Source organism: Podarcis muralis, chromosome 6 (assembly GCF_964188315.1).
Source record: "Podarcis muralis chromosome 6, rPodMur119.hap1.1, whole genome shotgun sequence".
NCBI classification, from domain to species: Eukaryota; Metazoa; Chordata; class Lepidosauria; order Squamata; family Lacertidae; genus Podarcis; species Podarcis muralis.
Window position 1 is genome coordinate 71,986,889 of NC_135660.1, and position 13,459 is coordinate 72,000,347.

At 41.0% G+C, this 13,459-nt stretch overlaps 1 protein-coding gene and 1 long non-coding RNA gene across 9 annotated transcripts in view; one reads left to right on the top strand and one right to left on the bottom strand.

Annotated features, from left to right (window-relative positions):
- CTNNA3 (catenin alpha 3) overlaps positions 1-13,459 on the top strand; it is a 554,150-nt gene that overhangs the window by 527,495 nt on the left and 13,196 nt on the right. For all 3 annotated transcript variants that reach the window (XM_077930540.1, XM_077930541.1, XM_077930542.1), the window contains one exon: positions 7,141-7,246. In XM_077930540.1, the coding sequence (XP_077786666.1) occupies positions 7,141-7,246 (106 nt within the window). The remainder of the gene's footprint in view (positions 1-7,140; positions 7,247-13,459) is intronic.
- The window catches only part of LOC114597177 (uncharacterized), a 229,035-nt gene that overhangs the window by 30,317 nt on the left and 185,259 nt on the right, over positions 1-13,459 (bottom strand). The gene's annotated exons all lie outside the window — the stretch shown is intronic.

The window sequence follows — 13,459 nt, forward strand, 5'->3', positions numbered from 1 at the left end:
ACTTTTCCATTCCTTTAAGGATGGGAAATAAGCCACATGGGAAACGTGTGATTTTAATCCATGCCTCAGAATTTTGAGTTATACAAAATCTCACTTCCCCTTTGAAATTTGGTACATCTTTCCAGATCAACAGAAGTATCAGAAAACATTTGTACACCTGTTCCTCAAAATGGATTCAAATGGGGGGGGGGGGGGGAGATCAACTAGGAAGCATAAATCAGAGGCACCCTATTACGCTATTACCCTATTACGCTAGAAAAGATAATTTTATGTTTAACTGTTGTCAGGAGTTTTAGTTAACCCAGCACAGAGCAGACATAACTTCATATTGGATGGAAGGATGTGGAAGTTCTGTTGCCCTTGAATCATCCTTTGGACAATTTCCAGTAGGCGCCAACAGAGATGTGATGGCCCAAGTTAAAAATACAAAAATGGGAGGAGTCAGCCCCCTCATTTTTCTTGTCCTCCCCCAACAAAAGTTTTCATCTCTCTAGGATCCAGAAGTGACATTAATCTTTCTTGAAAACTGCAAATGGCATGCATTTGTTTGGTAAACAAGTTCTTTCCAGGATTCAGCTCAAACCCCACCCTTTTCAGGTACAAAAGCATTGTCCCACCTTGCCACATACATTTAGTCCATCCAGTAAAACTGACATTCAACCAAAATGGAGGTCTGAAATGCCCATCAAATACTTTTTGTGTGTCTGCTTCTAAGCCTGCCAGACTCTGCCCCAAGGCCCATTTAGTGGCCAGGGTATAGGAGTCTGCTATCTTAGTCATGAAAATAAATGCTCACGAGGCATTTGTCTTTTCAATGACAAAATACAAGCACTATTTCAAAACAGAAAAGTTGGGAATAGCTGACAGAGTTATTTACAGAGGAAGAAGGAGAAGTGCAGGTATGTTTAGTTATTTATTTTGCAAGCCTTGTTGAATCCTGAGGGAGTCACAGTGAGATCTAACAAAGATAAGAGACATTGAGCTTGAAACCAACATGAAATATCTCAACGTCTGTGTCTGAAAGAAAGAAGCACTGATAGCAGATGATCCCGGTAGGAAAAATTGCTTTAAATGACAGAACATATTCAACTAGCAAAGTGTTATATTTAAAGGGTTTAATGTCAGTGAGAGTTACATCCCTCTGCAAAGGTTATTTCTAATCCTTTCCCACTCCTGTAGTTACATAGTCTAGAGTGAACAGATCTCTATCTCGACTTAAGTAGCTACAATTGCCAACTGCACATCAGGCACAATCTAGTCATGATTTGAATGGTTGGGGTCAAATGGGTGTCTTCCCACAGAAAGAAGGGCATTCTTAACTGAAAGGGGGGGGCAAATTTTTCTCTCCCCTGCCCCTAAAGGTCTCCCAATCCTCCAGATCAAATTGGGGGGCTGCAGGAGGGAGAAGGGATAACCAAAAATTGCTTCCTTGCCCAGTCCATTGATGGATAGCTACCCTTCCATTAGCAGAGCAACACCCATTTGATTCCACCCCTAAGGCTTAGTCGTTACTTAACTTCTGCCAGATTTTGCCCATTGTGTTCACATAATTTTCACAAACTTGAATGCTACTGACTTTAAATGAATAAAATAAAATTCACACCTTTTGCCTTTATTACTCCCACACTTTCCTATAGAAGCCTTTCCAGTGTCTCTTTGGCATTTATTGTATCCACAAGTAAGAGAAAAACAGAGGATGGACCATATTTTGGAGTGAAGCAGAAATCTCACCCCTCAATAGTTTGCCTATATCCTTCCCCCCTTTCCCACCTGTTCATTTGCACCTGCTAGAGTCTCTCCCATTGTCTTTCCCACTCCCCAAATTAATTGCATTTGTGAAATGGTTGAGTCACAATGGTCTGTTTCTAGGTAGAAACTTCGTATGTAATCTTAATGCTTCAGAGCAATTGGCAACAGCAGAATGATATTGCTTAAATATGGCCCATTTGTGTTTAAAGTTCATCCTTAGAATGGCCACTCATGGATCATAAAAAAGAAAACATTCTTCATTAAAAAAAGGCACAAAAATGTGCAAAAATTACAAGTGCTGATATATATGTACAGATGCAAAATTAGAAATAATTTAATTTAAATTGAAATACAGGAATCTCACCATAGTGAGGAAGAGATGACCCATGTGGCTGCTCAGTCTGCTATCCAGGAATGCCACCTGCCCATGGGCTACTTTTAGATCCTGCTGTTCTTCTTTCGTATGGTTCTTTAACTCTAAACTGGACTCGGACCAGACAGCCCCTTGAACAGAGGAATGTCCTCTGTAAAGTAGGACACCTACCCACCCTATTCCTGCTCATTCATTGTCTCTGCCAAAAATAGCAAGGTGGAAGAAGCGAGAGAGAAAGCAGCAGTTTTGAAAGAAAATGTGTTTCTAGGTCCATCAGCTATTTCAGTTTATAAGAATTTACCCCTAGCAAAAGTATTATTTACCTACAACTAGCCGGTGGGGGGGGGGGGAGAGATCAACTGATGAAACCTTTTGCAGTTACAAAAAATAATTCTTGTTTGCTAAAAGTTTTCAAATTCCTTTCAGATTCTATTTCAGCATGCCTTACAACACATGCTGAAATACAATACAATTTTTCTTCATTGACCTTGATTTAAATTGAATACATCTAACAGTTTTTTAAAGCTTCTCTGTAGCATTTTATGCAAATATATATTAGTTAAAAGTTGCCACATCTTTTTCTTTTCTTTAAAAAAATATTTTTAGGAGTTCTGAAGTTGTATTCACAATATGACAATTTGAATGACCTTTAAAAAAACAAGCACCCAAGATAATGCAAATCTATGTGTAATACAAAACCAGAATATTCTGAGGGCAATATGTTACTTAGTAGGAAATGTACTGTTCCTTTTTATTCCTTCTTCTCTCTTAGTGGCATTCAAATCTATCACACTGTGACTAAGAATTAGGAAAAGCCGTCTTGAATGAAAATCAAACAAAGGCCCAGTGCAGAGGAAGGATTTAGCTTTAGAAGGTCCTTGGTCTACTTCACTTGAGGATGAAAAATGAGCAAGCAGAAGCACTAGGTGAGGCTCTCAGCTTGTTCCTAAGCTGTCTTTGTAAAAATGACAGCAGAGCCTGCCCACCTATGACGCAGGTGAAGTGCCAGCCTCAGGTGGTGGAAGTGCAAGAGGTGGTGCTTCATCCGTGCCACCATCAAGGAGGCATCCCAGTGTGCATTGCCACTCATCTTCCCTACCCCCAGGCCGAACGCTCTGGCTCCCACTGAGTTCAGCAAGAGCCAGGACATTCATCTATGCTGCTTGCCACTCGGCACTCTGCAATGCAGGCAACACTTAGGGGAGCACTCTCTGGCTCCTGCTGACTTTGGCAAGAGCTAGGGTGTGGTGGTGGCAGAAGGGAGGCATGCCTGGGCAGGGCCAAGAGGTGGCAATTCCCATTTAGCCTGAGTTGACAAAATGGGGCAGCCACCCCTGAATAACAGATAGGTTGCGGGTCTCTAGGGCCATGATGCTGATGGGATCAGGGAAGTAGGTAGCAGAGGATGAGGACAAACCTGCACTCTCAGAAACTGTTGCTGCTGCTGTACTAGGAAGGAAAGAGCAAAGTACACAGTGGACCCTCTGGATACGAACTTAATTCATTCTGGGGGTCAATGCGCAACCTGAAAAGTCCGCAACAAGAGGCACTGCTTCTGTGCATGTGTGCGGTGCGCTTCTGCGCAGAAACCTGGAAGTATACACTTCTGGGTTTGCCACATTCGCAACCTGAAAGTTATGTTATCCAAAGGTAACATAACCCAAGGTACCACTGCAGTTCAAATATAACTAAATTTAACATAATGCCACAGTGATGACCTAGGGGCAATAGGGACAGGCCAGGAGCTATTCTATTGGGTCCCCTAGAAAATGAAATTATCAGGCTATACTTTCTAAACTTTATTCCTGGTGACGTCCAGGGAATCATTACAATACTTGCCTGCATGAAATGTTAGCTGCATTGTTTGCTTTTGAGCAGAACATAATTAGAAAGGTATGATCTCTTTCCCCTCAATCAAAGAGTTGAATGGCTAAAACCAGATTCTACTGGATAATTTATAATTCACTGTGAATCTGTCTCCGGGAGCATTCATTTATTAGAATAATTGAAAGTGTGGCATTTGCAGAATGGTTCTTCTTGTGTTTAAGATGTACTGTTCCTTCATTTCTAGATTTGACCAATTTAAGTGTAGATGAGTGGCACTAATAGTCACATATTGAGGTAAATGTGGCATGACACGGGACTAGGAAAATGTCACATACAGTGGTACCTCAGGTTACAGACGCTTCAGGTTACAGATTCCACTAAACAAGAAATAGTACCTTGGGTTAAGAACTTTGCTTCAGGATGAGAACAGAAATTGTGCAGCAGCAGCACGAAACCCCATTAGATAAAGTGGTGCTTCAGGTTAAGAACAGTTTCAGCTTAAGAACGGACCTCCGGAACGAATTAAGTTCTTAACCCGAGGTACCACTGTAATCACTTACTTATTGATAATCTCTTGCACTCAGTTACCAAAACTTCCTATACTCCCCGAGATGCCATTTATAGATTCTCCACAACTTTACTGAGGATCAGACCAAGCCATTTTGCCACCTGAGAAAAGTCAGGACCCACGACCACCGCACCAGCAGCTATCACTTACTGCAGACGCTGCCCTGAATCTTATGAGACGTTGCCAAAGTGTGCGGCCTGGCAGCTGCCATCAACAGGAGGCTGAGTGGCAAGGGTTGCCTGCAGTAGCTGGCAAGGGGGTGCCCTTGCTCTGGCAGCCTAGCTGGTGGGTTTGTTACACTGTCCCTTTCCAAGTCACGTGGTCAGCATGACTAAACCACTTCTGGCGCAACGGAACACTGTGACAGAAACCAGAGCGCACAGAAACGCTGTTTACCTTCCTGTCGCAGCAGTACCTATTTATCTACTTGCACTGGCTTTCTTTCAAACTGCTAGGTTGGCAGGAGCTGGGACAGAGCAATGGGAGCTCACCCCGTCGCGAGGATTCAAACTGCCGACCTTCTGATCAGCAAACCCAAGACTCAGTGGTTTAAACCACAGCGCCATTCATGATAAGAGTGGCCCAGAGCACACACATCTCCCACAAAGCACTCTTTTATATTTTTATTTAGTGCCAGTAACTGGTTTTTACAGTGCCATTCAATGGTACAAGGTGCCATTTACCAGAGATTGACATACGGAAATATATTATCATATAATGATAATATATTTAATGTTAATGGCTTCTTTTTTATATGTATGCATATAGTTTTGTTTATCAAGCTGTGTTTTAAGTCACCAAAACAGTTATTAAGTGTTAGAGCTATTAGAAGCACAAGATAGCCTATTACTGAATTTACTTTTATCAAACTTTTAACACGCCAATTGTATTCTTTGACTTGTCCTATAACATGTACATGTTCTAATAGAAGAATAAAATACGATTAAACTACTGAGTTTCCTTATACCAAACCTTAACTTGACAATTACTGGTGCCATCACCCTAGAATGGTCTAACTTTAACTATAAAACATGTTTTACTTTTTAATTTGATACTTGCAAGTGACAAGTAGGTTTGTGCTTATGTATTTTCACTGTTTCCTTTACTAAACAATAAGTTTCCCTATATGTCAACAGTGCTGACCTGCTAACCAGTAAGAAAGTTTTCTAGATTCCCCCCACTTTATATCAATTTTATTAGTGTTGTACTGAAAATACTGTACCGTGTATATATGCTTATTAAAGAACGTACTCATGTAGCGGACCTGAGGTTTTTTTTTAATATTCCTTTTACTTTAAAAGCTACATTTAATACATACACAACATAATTAGAATTCAAAGCTGATGGTAAATATACCGTATTTTTCGCACTACAGGACGCACTTTTTCCCCTCTAAAAATGAAGGGGAAATGTGTGTGCGTCCTATGGTGCGAATGCAGGCTTTCGCTGAAGCCTGGAGAGCGAGAGGGGTCGGTGCGCACCGACCCCTCTCGCTCTCCAGGCTTCAGGAGAGCCCCACCGCCAGCCCCACAAGCTTGGGGGACAGCGGGGAGGCGGAACGCCGCCATCCCGCTGTCCCCCGACTTGGTTAGAAGGCTGGCGGGGGGAGAAGCCTGCTCCTCCCCGTCGCCAGCCCCGCAAACTCGGGGGACAGCGGGAGAGGCGCAGCGCGCCCTTCCCGCTGTCCCCCGACTTGGCTAGAAGGCTGGTGGGGGGGAGAAGCCTGCTCCTCCCCGTCGCCAGCCCCGCAAACTCGGGAGACAGCGGGAGAGGTGCAGCACGCCCTTCCCGCTGTCCCCCAACTTGGTTAGAAGGCTGGCGGGGGGGGGATAAGCCTGTTCCTCCCCGTCGCCAGCCCCGCAAACTCGGGAGACAGCGGGAGAGGCGCAGCGCGCCCTTCCCGCTGTCCCCCGACTTGGTTAGAAGGCTGGCGGGGGGGGGGATAAGCCTGCTCCTCCCCGTCGCCAGCCCCGCAAACTCGGGGGACAGCGGGAGAGGCGCAGCGCGCCATCCCGCTGTCTCCCGACATGGTTTGGAGGCTGGCGGAGGGCTTCCTCCTCCCCCAGCCCCGCAAGCTCCCAGAGCGATGCCAAAGCTGCGCGCAGCTTCGGCATGGCTCTGGGTCCCGTTCTGGGGGAGGGGGAAGCTCGGGCTTCCCCCGCCCCAGCCCCGCGCCTGGCAGGGGGGGAAAATAATTTTTCCCCCTTTATCCCCCCCCCCCCCAAATCTAGGTGCGTCCTATGGACCGGTGCGTCCTATAGTGCGAAAAATACGGTACGTCATTCACATTGAATTTTCAATTTCAAGTTTGGTGTAAAAAATCAAAGAATGTGAATTCACTGCATTGCCCCATTGAATAAAAGTATCTGTACAGTTTTTGGTTGCCATCTGAACAAGTTTACTTATGAATAAACATGTATATTAACTAATTTTCAACGCATTAAAATTATATCATTTTCAATGCATTAAAATAAATATTCTATTTTAAATGAAAATTCTCTAATATTCTCATTAATCAAGAATATTCTCAAGAATATTGTCCAAAAGATTATTCTCAAGAACTTAACATCACTAATTGCAATACATACTTAATTCATTATATTTATTGCTTTTCTTTTTTAAGGGGTAGAGGCCCACTGAAGAATACATCAGATGTTATTAATGCAGCAAAAATGATCTCAGAGTCAGGATCAAGAATGGATATGCTTGCAAGACTAATTTCTAATCAGGTATGTATAATAATTTGAATACAGTAGTTAACACAGTAGTTGATGAATACAACTGTTACCATGCTTCATACCTTCATATTCTTTGTATTTGTGGCTCCCTTCATCTAAAGTCTAGTTTCTGTGTCAGAGGAACACCGAAGAATTATCACAGCTGGCAAACTGTGGCATAGTAAACTATTATACCAGGAGTACATAAGCCACATCAATATTTGCCAATGAACTGTCTTGGTCAAATGACTTTAAAACCCCGCCACTCCTTTCATAAAATTTTCCATTGTTTCATTGAGATGTTACCTCAATGTTACCCTACTTTTTCAATTGAATTAGTATAAGCTGTACACTGGAATTGATGTGCAGTTAAATTAAAATGGAAGAAGAAACAACACATTAATTTATTTTCTCTTATATCAGGAATAAGAATTCGTTCACTTTTCAGATGCAGTCTAGCTAGTCTAAAAATAAAAGGCTACATATCAAGGATACTTGTTTAGTATAAACTAAACTTTACGATTGTGCTGCCACCAGTTCACTCAGTAGCAGTACCTCAGTTTTTGAACGCAATCAGTTCCGGAAGACTTTTCGAGTTCCGAAACGTTTGAAAAACAAAACTCAATAGTCGACAAGCTAGGCTTGAAGGTCTTGCACTCAGCAGAAGCTGAGTTTCCAGTCCGACTTCTGAGACATGTTCAAAAACCGAAGCATTTGCTTCCGGGTTTACGGCGTTCAAGGTCCGAAACATTCGTCAACGGAGACGTTTGAAAACCGAGGTACCACAGTATAGTATAGTATTTCTTTAATGCTATTTAGCATATTTATATACCATCCTTCCTACCGAAAGAGCTCCTGAAGGCAAAATACAAGCCACAAAACAATAAAAACTTCTTAAAAACCATTCCAATGCAGATGCAGACTGGGAAATATCTCAATTTAAAAGGATTGTTGAAATAGAAAGAGTAGGCTCCAAAATGATGACAGATGGCACCTGTCTAATATTGAAGGGGAGGGAATTCCAAATAGTAGGTGCCACAACTGGGTATATAAGGGGTGAACCAATCTTTCAGGTATTCTGATCCCAAGTTGTATAAGGCTTTATACACCAAAACCAGCCCCCTGAGCCTAGTCTGGAAGCTAATTAGGAACCAATGCAATTCTATCAACAGTGGTGTAATGTCTTGGCAGTACCTTGCTGAAACAAGAAGTCAAGCAATTGCAGTTTGCACCTTCTGGACCAACATTAAGGGCAGCCCCACAATTCAGTAATCCAGCCTTTAGGTTACAAGCACATGGATGTCTGCGGTCAGGCTATCCCAATGGCTTTAATTTTCTTACCAGCACTCACAGCTACTGAGGTTACCTAGGCCTCTAGCAACAAAGATGGATCAGGGGCACCTCCATACTATGTACCTGCTCTTTGAGGAGTACAACTCCCTCCAAAGCAGCCAGTTAACCAAATATCCATACATGGAATCCATGCACCCACAGTGCCTCCATCTTGCCAGGATTCAGAGTCAGTTTAGTGGTCCTCCTCTAGCCCACCATCAAGTCCAGGGGTTACAAGGCCTCTCCTGATTCAAATATTGTAGAGAAGTAAAGCCAGGTGCCCCAGTGTACCTTGTATGTTTAACGAACATGCACTTCTCCATTTATATACAGCTCAGGACATGAACAAAGCCGCCGCCTCTGCTGATACTGAAAGTTAACCAGGCTAAGGGAGAACAGCTTAAAGCAGCCAACCCAGGGAAGGAAATAGGTATCCTTCCTCTCTTCCACAAGCTTATTTTTATATATGCAAAACAGCATTCCCATGCTTTACAGGCAAGCAGGGACATGCTTAGCATGGTCTATAGTTTTCTAAGCATTTCCCTGTCCTCACCTTGTGCAAATATCTGCCCTAGTCCAGCAAATGGGTGCAAATGGGTGCTGCATGTGCAGTTTGCTCCCTGGTGCAGCTGTTACAGCTGGTGCATGTAGCCTTTGAGAAAACTGAAAGTAGCATAAATTGGCTATTCAGATGAGGGTGCTAGACTTGTCTCTTAATAGCTGATAGGCACCACTGCAATTATCTCACCTGGATATGTGCACACAACCCCAACCACTGGGGCCTGGATTGTTTGATTGTTCTCAGGATGGAACATACCTTTCTCATAGTTTCTCCCCGCTCTGGTTCCCTAAACTGGGAATAACAGAGTCATTACAGGTCTTCTTGTCACAACCAATAATGTCCGTTCATTAGAATACATCAGTTTATTACTCACAATACCTCACAAAGCACGACTCTTTTATCTTGACACCCCTTTCCCAATCAGCACCTTGGCCATAATGTAAAAGAGTTTTCAGTATCCCATATTACATGCAAGTTAGAAAAACAAACCCTTCTTTTCTTTTCCCCATGTAGCTTCTAAAGCGAGAGAGCAGCTGAAATAAGCAATCACTGTGTAATGAAGACTCATTGTTGCATCTCTTTGACCTTTTCCAGTTCATAAAGTAGAGCAGTTTCAAATGAATGACTTTTACTCAAGCTGCATACAATCTCATATCATCAAAATAGAGAACTGTGAAACCATTTGAATTAGGCTTTGGGATTTTTGCCTCTGGGGAAAAAATATGTGTTGTGGCTTAACATTAACTACATTGTATAGATTATTCACTTTAGCAGGGGCCATTTTGAAAATCTACAGGAAAAACAACATTACTTCTTATTTCTGGTTAAAGAAATATGACACAGTGCAATGCAAGTGGCCACATTCATTCAGGTTACAACCCATTTTCATTGCAGGTTTAAAATATGTCAGCAACCCTTACTCACAAAACTCTAAAAATAAATCTGCTAAGAGTTCATTTGTTTAAATTCCAGAAATATTATTCCCCACTATTAGAGGATAGTTTTGTTTGCACTGGAAACAAGCTACCTGCAAAACTGAAGGGGAACTTCAGGCTCAGGTACTTCACCCAAATTCAGAACTGCCAACTGCCTTATAGTCCCAGTCTGATCCCAAACTCCAGCCTGCAAGTAAATTGCCCATTCAGGAGGAAACACCAAAATATCATCTTTGACTATAGGCAAGTAATCAATTTAACAAAGGACAGTCACCCGGCAGCCATAACAAGACACTTTATGCTACCATCACTGTGCTGTGGGAGCCAAAGACTTAAAGCAAACTGTAATTAAGATATTTATTTCTTCATTTATATTCCATTTTGTTGCATATCACCAAACTACCATTAAAGGGTACTAGCTGATGATAAAATAACTGAGACAAAAATCACAGTTGTATAATTACAATAAGCACAGTCGTGGGTGTTATTTCGAATAGCTTAAATACAATTTCAACGTATGCACCATTTGATGAGAAGCCACTGAAAGCGGTATCGGGGCGACAATCCAGCACATTTCGTTTTTAATAGGCTTAAGTGTACATTGATCCGTACTGGATTATGGCCATGATCTGTAGCACTAGCCATTACTAGAATCAGTACAGCAGCAAAGTAATTTTATGTCCTTGGAAAGTGATGAGATGGAAGTAAAGCAAAACCCAAATAATGTATACTTGAGGCAGTTTACAGCATTTTGAATTATGGAATTATATTAACTAAACCCCCCCAACTATTCTGTAAAATGGCTTTACCCATTGAAATCAATGAATATTCTACCATTGTTTTCAGTGAATCTGCCCATTTCAGCTCCACTTGATCATTACTTTTTATTGTGAGAAATGAAATGGCTAATTCTGTTATCATTTGGATGACAGACACTCATTAGAATGAAAGGAATTCTTGTTCCTACAGGAAATATCATGGTAACCATACAATAGCTAACATGACAACTGGTAGTGTCTAATGGTCATATGACACACAACAGTGATTTTAATCTGCATTATACTGCTTAGAGCATTGCCTTTGCTTTTGAAGGGGATCAGAATACATAAACACACACACACACACACACACACACACACAGGCTATGTTATGGATTTACTTTGGAGTAAGTCCAGCTGAACACAGTGGGGCTTACTTTTAAATAGCAATACATAGAACTGAGAGAGGGGGTTGGGGAGAGATAGTGTGACACTATAATATCACTCCATGTTGTGGAAAAAGCATATCTATTATCTACCTATCCAACCAATCACTATGTTGTGCAAAAGAGGGAAATCTGCAGGTACCATCTTATGAGAAGGTCCATTCTGCGTGATATCAAAACAGACTGTTGTTAGTGTGTTGTTATACATGCTTTGTTGTATTGTAAAAGCTTAACTTCAGGATGCTTAGAATCACTGTAGACAATTGTAGAGCTGGTCTTCTGGTCCAACCCCCTGCAAAGCAGGAATCTCAACTAGAAGTGGTTCAGAAATAAATAAAAGTGTTCCAAACATGCATTGCCAGTATACAGGAAGGCAGAAATATGTGCAGAAATTCAAATTTCACACACTCCATGCAAAACACACACACACACCATCCAGCCAGTTACAAACTCCATTCCCAGTAGCCCAGATTAATATGAAAGTTTATACAAGCTCACATGTTTCCTCTGTGCAATTCCATATGCTTATCTTAAAGCAACACATGCCAAATGCTGGATTGGAATGCCTGTCATCATTCATCGCACTGCGCTGAAAATATTATTGAGCAATGCAGTCTAGTTATTTAAAACAGCCACTCCCATGTATTTTTTTGCACAGTAAATATTATCAACAGGTCTGCCTGAGAATGTCCACATAAAAATATTCATTACTGCATAGACTGAGGAAGGTCAGCTATGTCATTATTAATTTTACTAATGGATGCCTGGACGCAGAGAAGTTTGGACTGATGCTAAATGTCACTGGGAGCTACTTTACCTTAGCCCTTTACACCTCCAGATTCTCTGTTGCCTTGTTCCATCTCCAATTGGTCCTGACATCAACTAGGGGAGGAGGACATTTTAGGGAGCAGCAACTGCCATCTCCTTGCATTTGTTAAGTACACCTAAGTGTTACATTTAGAAGTTCTTGGAAGGTATAAAGAAAGGAAGGATGCAGCAGGACATCTACAGGGCTGTGAAGATGAGTATCCAATGTATCAAGTGCTACCTTCTAGTGCTGCTACTCATTGCTACTCATTTCATTATTGGGCCATTCCACGTCATTTCAACGAGGTCATGTCACCCTCCATATTGGATGTTGATGAAATTTGCTGTACACCCTTCCCTTGTGGTTGAAAGAAACCCCCTTAATTCCCCCCCACCTCAAACGGTTTTAATTTTATAGCACTTCAATGTTTTGTCAAATCTGTGTTGTCTGTCCCTCAAGACCCTCAGCACAAAATACCCTTGTGTACATTTTATTTTTTTCCTCCATAACCAATGATCAGATCTCTGAAATTTTACACAGAGCTCAATAAAATGATGAGGATTTCAGAAAAAAAATACACCAGCACTCAAAAGATTTTATAAATGCCTAATTGTTTTTTTATAAATGCACTTGTAGCCTAGTTTTTTGGGTGAAAAAACTAGGTTTAGAAAACCTGAATTTACAGTTTGTGGGCATGATGCAACCCAAAGTTTTTGATGTTGAAAATTATTGCAAAGGCATGCTCTTTCTCGACAAAGAATGAAATTTATGGTTTTTTTATTCCTTGTAATGAAAATTTTACATTTTTTGGACATCATGGGAGGAAAATGGCTACTGGGTAGCCATTTTGTACAACTTTCCTACAATCCATAGCTGTAATAGAAAAAATTAATGAAACAAAGTTGTCCATCTTAAAAATTAAAATAATATTGGTTATTATAGGTTTTTTTGAGAGTGCAGGCTTGTTTTAATTTTGGGATATTTGAATTTGAAGTTATGAAAATAGGCTATTGGGAATTAAAAAAAAAAAAGAATTTACAGTCAGTAGAACATTATATGCTGACATGTAAGGAAATAAGACCTAGCAAGAAAAAAAATCCAAAAGAAGTAAAAATTGAGTATTATATACAAATTTGAGTACATCAAATTAGGCTTAAATTATTTTAAATATATTCATTTCAGAAATATTAAAAATATTTAGAAAACATATTCAGGTTACTGAATATGTTTCTAAGAACGGATTTGAATCCCAGTCTCTGCCATCTTTGTCCAGCACTCTAACTACTATACCCACATTGGTTCTACCACCAATATAATAGAATAAAATGTTATCATAATTATATTCTTGCAAAAGGAACATGGCATAATCAAATGATGATACCAA